The sequence below is a fragment of the Dipodomys ordii genome, unplaced genomic scaffold (genome assembly GCF_000151885.1).
Source record: "Dipodomys ordii isolate 6190 unplaced genomic scaffold, Dord_2.0 Scaffold1, whole genome shotgun sequence".
Classification (NCBI taxonomy): Eukaryota; Metazoa; Chordata; class Mammalia; order Rodentia; family Heteromyidae; genus Dipodomys; species Dipodomys ordii.
Window position 1 is genome coordinate 27,637,473 of NW_012267217.1, and position 8,460 is coordinate 27,645,932.

Sequence of the window (8,460 nt, forward strand, 5' to 3'; positions counted from 1 at the left end):
GAGAATGGAATCCGGTAACTTGAGGGGAACATTGATTAAGGTGCATTGTATTCATAAACTAGAATGTTGAACTGGAACTACAGCTACATATAATTTTTTAAAGAAATAAAATAAAGAGAAATAAGCATGTGTATCGTGTATAAAGTAAGGAAAGAATTATTTTATTTCTTCCCATTTCTACTGAGTAAAACCAGTTATACCATCCCACTAAATCTTTTCTTGGATAAGCCATTCAGTGAATAAGATCTACTGTTTGAAAGTTCTGTGAGTCCTTGCTTTCTTGTTGGTTGGTTTGTATTTTGTGCTGGTCCTAGGACTTGAACTCAGGGCCTGGGAGCTAGCTGTACCTTGGCTTTTCCACTCAAGGCTGGTACTCTACCACTTGAGTCATAGCTCCACTTCAAGCTTTCTCCTGGTTAATTGGAGATGAGTCTCACAGACTATTCTGCCCAAACTGGTCTCAAACTGAGATGCTCAGATCTCAGCCTCCTGACTAGGATTACACCAACTAGGATTATATGATTTCTGTAAAAGCCAAGCTTACACAGCGGGACTGAAAGGGAACTTCAACACAGATTTGTTTACCTGTATTTCTGTTGATGGTGATTAGCAACCTAATATGGAATCTGCCTCCCCTCTAAGCAACAGAATATATTTGGAACAGGCTTTCCTGGTAGAAAAACTCCTACTCATAGACTAGGGGTGGAAGTTATGTCACAATTTACTCATCTGTACCTGTAATGTATAGTTCATTGTAGCATTGTCTCACCAATTCAGAGACTCCACTGATTTCTTTGTCCCTATTGCCTAGGAATAAGCTGGCACCATGGACTGGGGGACGCTGCACACTTTCATTGGGGGTGTGAACAAGCACTCCACCAGCATCGGCAAGGTATGGATCACTGTCATCTTTATTTTCCGAGTTATGATCCTTGTGGTGGCTGCCCAGGAAGTGTGGGGTGATGAGCAGGAGGACTTTGTCTGCAACACACTGCAGCCAGGATGTAAGAACGTGTGCTATGACCATTTCTTCCCAGTGTCCCACATCCGGCTCTGGGCTTTACAACTAATCTTTGTGTCCACTCCTGCACTGCTAGTGGCCATGCACGTGGCCTACCACAGACAAGAAACTGCTCGCAAGTTCAGGCGTGGAGAGAAGAGGGATGAATTCAAAGACTTAGAGGATATTAAAAGACAAAAAGTGCGGATCGAGGGATCACTGTGGTGGACTTACACCAGCAGCATCTTTTTCCGAATCATCTTTGAAGCTGCTTTTATGTATGTGTTTTACTTTCTCTACAATGGGTACCACCTGCCCTGGGTGCTGAAATGTGGCATTGATCCCTGCCCCAATCTTGTTGACTGCTTCATTTCCAGGCCAACTGAGAAAACTGTCTTCACCATTTTTATGATTTCTGCATCTGTGATTTGCATGTTGCTCAATGTGGCCGAGTTGTGTTATCTGCTACTGAAAGTCTGCTTTAGAAGATCCAAAAGAGTCCAGACACAGAAAACTCACCCCAACCATGCTCTCAAAGAGAGTAAGCAGAATGAAATGAATGAGCTGATTTCAGATAGTGGCCAAAATGCCATCACAAGTTTCCCAAGTTAAACAGTTCAAGGTAAAATGTAGCTGAATCCTAAACAAACGTGATTTCCCATGGAGACAATTCTCTGTCTAAGCCAGAGAGTTTGTCTTCATAAATGATGGTCATAGATAGACATTTAAGTTCACTTTTCATAGAATACTTTGCATCGTTCACATGAAACATAGTTGAACACATGGACCATCTCTAAAATCAAATTCCTGATGGTGACTAAGCCCAGAGGTTCCTTTAACAAATCCCTTGTATGTGGATGGCCTCATCCACATATGTAAATGGGTGTTCCTTGAATATTGATAAATATTGTGAAAAGCAATTTATTAAGCTGAGCCTGGTGGCTTATGCCTGTAATCCTTACTACTCAGGAGGCTGAGATCTGATGATCATGGTTCAAAGCCATCCTGGGCAGCAAAGTCTGTGAAACTCTCATCTCTGACTAACTAGCAGCAAGCCAGAAGTGGAGCTATGGCTCAAGTGGTAAAGTACCAGCCTTGAGCAAAGAAGCTAAGGGACAATATTCGGCCCTTAGTGCAAGCCCCAGTTCCATCACAAAAAAAAAAGAGCAATTGATTTAGAAATCAGTACTTTTTTATAGTAAAAGGTATTTTAATAGGATTAAATGTTTTAGTTCTGACTCTGAATTTATACAAAGTATTTTTATAATGACTGGCCTTTCTTACCTGAAGAAAAAAAATCCTACATAAATGTTAGTTTTATGAGTAAATCTTGAGTATCTAAAATTTCAACTTACAAAGGGTCTGTAAATATTGTTTCTGCATTGTCTATCAACAAAACTTTTAAGGTGGAACATATTCATTGTACAATGTATCTTTACTGCTTTCTGGATGTAGATGGTACTGTAACAGAAGAGCCTGTGGTTTAAAACTGGCCTATTGTACAAGTTCTTATGAACATTGGAAACATGAAGGTGACCACCTTAATAAAGCTCGTCCCCACACTTAACCTTCCCTGTGTTTGAGTTTCTGCTCCTTCTGGGCCCCTGCCTACCATTGATGTAGCAATGGGGCCATCAGTGGGTTGGGTAATTTTTGCCGAGAGGCCCCATTTACCTGGACTTCAACAGGAATTCTTGCACTGCCAGGTCAAATGAGCAGAGACTCTTCAGTAGACTCCTAGGCCTTTGGCTTAGAGAAGAGTGGGCCACTTGTAGAACTCCAGGGTCAGGTCAGTGTTCATAGATTAGGAGCTGCTATAAGTCCCGGAATTCTGAAGGGGCAGTAGAATTGCAAGTTGGAGGCCAATATGTGTTACACAATGAGACCCTGTCAAGAAGAAGAAGAAGCAGAGGAAGAGGAGGAGGAGGAGGAGGGAGAGTGGGGAGGGGGGAGAGGAGGAAAAGAAGAAGAGTGAAGAGAAAGGAATGAGGAGGAGAAAATTGTTAGGAAAGTCTTAAATGCCTGTCTAGCCCATACTAAAACCTCTGAAACTAAGTAACATAAAGAGGTTTGTTTAGCTCACAGTTTTAAAGCTTACAGCTTTGTGTGGGCTCTGGTGAGGACCTCTGGATCCTGATAACACAGTGAATGGCTCTGTGGTGGGTCACATGAAAGAGGGAGAGGTCACTTGTTGAGCAGGAAGTAAACAAGTGATTCAGGGGACGGACGTGTCAGTCCTGCTTATGACAACCTACTCTAGGAAGTTCCTGAAAGATTGCCATTAATCCCTTCCATGGGTATGTTCTGATAGCCTGATTTCCTTCTACGAGGCTCCTTCTCTGTGTGTGTGTGTGTGTGTGTGTGTGTGTGTGTGTGTGTACGCGTGCACATGTGCTCACTGGTATTGAGGCTTGTACTCAGGGCCTGAGTGCTTTCCCATAGCTTTTTTCTTGCAAGGCTGGTGCTCTACCGCTTGACCACAGATCTGTTTTCAGCTTTTTGGACCTATCTACTTGGGCTGGTTTAAACCCTGATCCTCAGATCTCAGTTTCTGAGTAGCTCCCCCTCTTAAAGGTAGAAACTATCTCAATGTCATCACAGAAGCACCAGATTCCAGCTCACAAAGCTTTGGGCACCACATTCAATTTGTATCCAGGCAGCAGCCCCAGACAAAGCTTGCCTCAAAGGATTTGCCCCATGAGCCTTCAGCCCATGGTGATTGACAAAGCACTATGCCTCAAGCTTAGCGATGGGAAGGCCTCTTTCTCGTCTGGAATTTCCAGGTTGAACATCAACGTCTTCTGTGTGGGTGTGAATGTGTAGGTGCAGACTGGTCACTCTTGAGAGTAATGAGACATACATGACAGCCTATGATTGGCAGGGGATGTTAGCCAACAGGACTTCCATTAAGGAACACAGAAGGGTTTGTTTAGCAAATTGATCCCTAATCCCTAGGGGAAAAAAAAAGCAACTCTCACTTTCTCCATCAATAAATTTCAGATATATCATTTCATCTATAAATGTTTTGGTTCTATAAATCAAAGAGCTAGCCAGATGCTGGTGCCTGTAATCCCATCTACTCAGGAGGCTGATATCTGAGAATCTTAGTTCAAAGCTGCCTGGGCAGCTCCATGAGACTCTTATTTTCAATTACCCACAAAAAGGCAGAAGTGGGACTGTGGTTCAAGTGACAGAGTACCAGCCTGGAGCACAAAAGCTAAGGGACAGTGCCCAGGCCCTGAGTTCAAGCCCCAAGTATCCTCACTAAATAAATAAATAAATACCAAGAACTAATGTTTAAAAGAAAACCACAATTCCCTTTTCATATTGAAAATAGGCCTAGTCAGCCTTCATAATTCATGATTCTCTTATGATGCTCTTTTTTTAAAAATAGCTGGTTGAATGTTCTTCCCCCATGATGTAACCCCTGTTTTCACTGTATTTGGTTCTGGTGCCCTGCTTCTTGAATATACATTTTTCTAATTTGGGGAGGGGAAGGGAAATAACAAAATACTGAAACAAGGATACAGGTTGACCCATTGTAACAATGAGATATACAAGACACTGTGTTGAAAACGAACTTTACAGCTTGGTGGGGGGAGGGAGGAGTAGGGGAGGGAAGGGATGGTAGGGGAAAAACAAAGGAGTGAGTAACAATGCTCCATAGGAAATGGACTCATGATGTTACTCATGTAATTGTTAACCCCTCTGTACAGTATCTTTACAACAAAACACATATATTTAAAAATATAGCTGGTTGAGCTTCCCCACAACCCAGCCATACCACTCCTGGGCATCTACCATGAACATCATAAACCAGGGTATAATAAAGACACCTGCACATCTATGTTCATTGCCTCACTATTCACCATAGACAAGATACAGAAACAGCCCAGATGCCCCACAATAGATGAGTGGATCCAAAAACTATGGTACCCATATACAATGGAATTTTACACAGCCATTAGAAAGAATAAAATAATGTCATTTGCAGAGAAATAGATGGACCTAAAACAAATCATGTGAAGTGAGATAAGCCAAGATCAGAAACAAATGGCACATGTTCTCTCTGATATGCAGAAGTTAGATCTAAAGTGTACTTGGATATGACAAATTACATGGGATTCTAGACACTCACATACAGTGAGCCCCAAAGCGGACTGTCTCAGGACAGAACCACAACGGTGGAATGCCTAAGCGCCTCTCCATATTTATATAAGATAGAATATAGACTGAAATGAACTCCTAATATATAGAAATGAAAGACTTTAATTTGTTTTTTTCTTATGATTCTGTAGTCTTTACTTCATATACAGTGTATTCATGTGTATGGGGAGTGGAGCCCCCAGAATCTGAGGGAAAAGGGTGAAAAGTGCAACAGTGGAGCGCTCTGCACATTGATGAAAGTCCACTCGTGGGTGGAGATGGGAGGGAGGGAAAAGGAGAGAATGAGGGGACAGATGACACTGTATGAAAGGAAATGGACTTATTACCTGACTCATGTAATGTATCCCCTCTGTACCTCACCTCTATAATAACAATCAAGTAATTTTTAAAAATAAAAACAGCTGGTTGAGTGGGAATTTAAAACGTCTGAGCCAGGAAGTAGGAGAAGCATAATCTTTGGTCAGTCCCAATCTGATAGAAGAGGGATTTCCTTTCACTCTGCTCTTTGGACCCTACTCACACTCAGAACTTCAGTCTGGGGTTGGGAGATCGATCTCTCTATCTCTCTATCTCAGTCTCTGACTCTCTGTCTCTGTCTCTCTCTCTCTCTCTCTTCCTCTCTCTTTCTCTCTGCCCCGGCACATTATTGATGTATCATTGATATACATAAACCTGCTATATTTACTGAAGCCAATTTGACAAGTTTTTTTGTCTTTTTTACATTTTGATTTTTATTGCTATGATAAAGGTGATGTACAGAGGGGTTACAGTTATGCAAGTCAGGTATTGACTACATTTCTTTTTAGACAGTATTGTCCCTCCTCTCATCCTCTCTCTTCTAGTTTTTCTTCCCAATCCCACCCACAAGTTATATAGCTCATTTTCAACATAATATCTAGTGAGTACCACTGCTGCATCTGTTTGCCCTTTGTCCCTCCATTTCTGTGCAATTTGACAAGTTTTAACTTATGTAAATACCTGGGATGCAAAGCAATTCAAGATAATAAATGTGTCAGCTCCAAATATTTCCTTGTGCCCTTGTTTTTTATTATTTTGTGTAAGAACATCTAACATAGGATCCAGCCTCTTAAATTTTGAGGTGGGCAATACTGAATTGTCTGCTGCAGGCATGATCTTATACCACAGAAGCGACACAGGCATTGAATAACAATTCCCCATATCCTCAAACCCCACCCCAGCCCTGGACACCACTATTGTAGTCTTCTATTTACGAGTCTTACCATTTTAGATACCTCAACCAAGTGGAATCCTGAATCATTTGTCCTTTGTTTCACTGAACATTATGTCTTCCAGGTGTGTCCATGTTGTAACATGAGGCAGGAGTTCCTTCCTTTATAAGGTTGAATAATATTCCATTCTATGCAGAAAGCATATTTTCTTTATTACATATGTGTCAAAACTACATGACACCTGTTAGGATGACAACTATCAACAAAACAAAAAACAAAATAAAAATAAAAAAGAACCGCTGGAGAGAAGTTGCTTTTTCACTCCAAAGAGCAGAAATGTAAAATAGGGCAGCTGTGGAAAACAGTTGGAATTTCCTCAAAATACTACAGATAGAGCTACCATATGATCCAGTAATCACTTTCTGGGAATAAACCAAGAGATTGGAAAAAGCTCTTAAGATATTTGCACATTGATGTTTATAGTAGCAACAATTGCAATAGCCAAGAGATGAAAACAACTCTCCTTGTTTCTTCTCTTCAACTTCTCTTCCTCTTTTGTTTCTTTCTGTTCCTGAACCTCATTAGCTGTTTCTTCCTTTGAGCTACAGAACCTTCGCACCCCACCTTCTCCTCAATGTTCTGGAAGCAGTGGTCATCCATTCCTCTCTCCCCACCTATTTCTCAACACTGAATCTGGGCTCACCCTCTGCACTAAGCCAAAACCATTATCAGCACCAATGGCATCCTGAACGCAAAAATCTAATGGCTTCTTCTCAACTGTCATATACCCACAGCTCGTAAATCTTTTTCTGGATTCTTGGCATCATCAGTCTCCTGACCCACCATACTGTGCCTGTCTCCAGCTGTCTTCTCTTCCTCTCCCCATCCTTGAATAAAGTTACCTACGAACCTCACCTGTACAGTTACCCTATGAGATATTAGCAATATAGGCTAAGAGGCAAAGACAAGATTCACATTTTTCAGTTGCCTGCAAAGTCCCGGACTTAATCAGCAACCTGCCTGTCTCCCATAGCTCCATGTTCAGCAACTTTAGTGTCAAGAACCCACATGTCTGAGGAATGGGTGACATTGTCCAAAAGGAAATATACTCTTCCCTGACTAGTAAGTCCTCCTCTGTACACCACCTTCATAGTAACGATTTCTTTTGTTTTCTTTTTTTCTTTTTTTTTTGTCAGTCATGGGGCTTGAACTCTGGGCCTGGGTGCTGTCCCTCAGCTCTTCAGCTCAAGGCAAGTGCTCTATCACTTCTGCCACAGTGCCACTTCTGGTTTTCCAGTGGTTTATTGGAAATAAGAGTCTCACAGACTTTCCTGCCTGGGCTGTCTTTGAATTGCAATCCTCAGATCTCAGCCTCCTGAGTAGCCAGGATTATAGGCGTGAGCCACCAGCGCCTGGCTAACAATTTCTTTAATTTTTTTTTAAAAAGAATCTACATGTCTATCTACCAGCTTGGATGTTTTTCTATGGTCATTCATCTTCTAATTCTCACCTGCTTTTCCTTTCATCTGGATGGTTCTGAGGCAAATTCTAGACTGATTAGCTCATTTGTAAATACTTTGGTATAAGTCTTTTAGGAATAGGAACTAGGACCATACATAGGCAACTTTGTAACTCCCAAAAACTGTTCAGATTGTTTTTAGGAAAATTTTTATATTGCATTTTTTCAGCTTTATTATTTTGTTCATATACATTGATAATTACTATATCTTCTGGATAAACTAACACTTTCAATATTAGATGATATTCCTTCTGTGTCTGGTAATTTTCTTTACTCTGAAGGCTTGGCTTTCCTTTGATTAATGCATGCATGACATAGTTTTTCCTTTCTTTTACTTTTACCCTGTTTCATTAAATTGGAAATGAGTGTAGATACAATTGAAAATCAGTTTTATCAATCTCCCCCCTCTCTCTTTCTCTCTTTGTGCGGGTCTGGGGCTTGAACAGGACCTAGGTGCTGTTCCTGAGTTTCTTTTGCTAAACTAGCACTCTACCACTTGAGCCACTGCTTCATTTATGGCTTTTTGGTAGTTTATTGGAGATAGAAGTTTCCTGCCCAGGATGGCTTTCTAACCCCAATCCTCA

The 8,460-nt window shown here is 41.2% G+C and overlaps 1 protein-coding gene across 1 annotated transcript; it reads left to right on the forward strand.

The window, feature by feature from the left end:
* The first annotated feature begins 817 nt into the window (after positions 1–817).
* Gjb6 (gap junction protein, beta 6, 30kDa) lies at positions 818–1,918 on the forward strand. Its single transcript, XM_013036284.1, has one exon. The coding sequence runs from the start codon at positions 827–829 to the stop codon at positions 1,610–1,612; it is 786 nt and encodes a 261-aa protein (XP_012891738.1). The 5' UTR covers positions 818–826; the 3' UTR covers positions 1,613–1,918.
* The last annotated feature ends 6,542 nt before the right edge of the window (positions 1,919–8,460 follow it).

Bases quoted from the DNA above. Each gene is read 5' to 3' on its own strand.
- Gjb6 (XM_013036284.1), top strand. From the start codon at position 827: ATGGACTGGGGGACGCTGCACACTTTCATTGGGGGTGTGAACAAGCAC.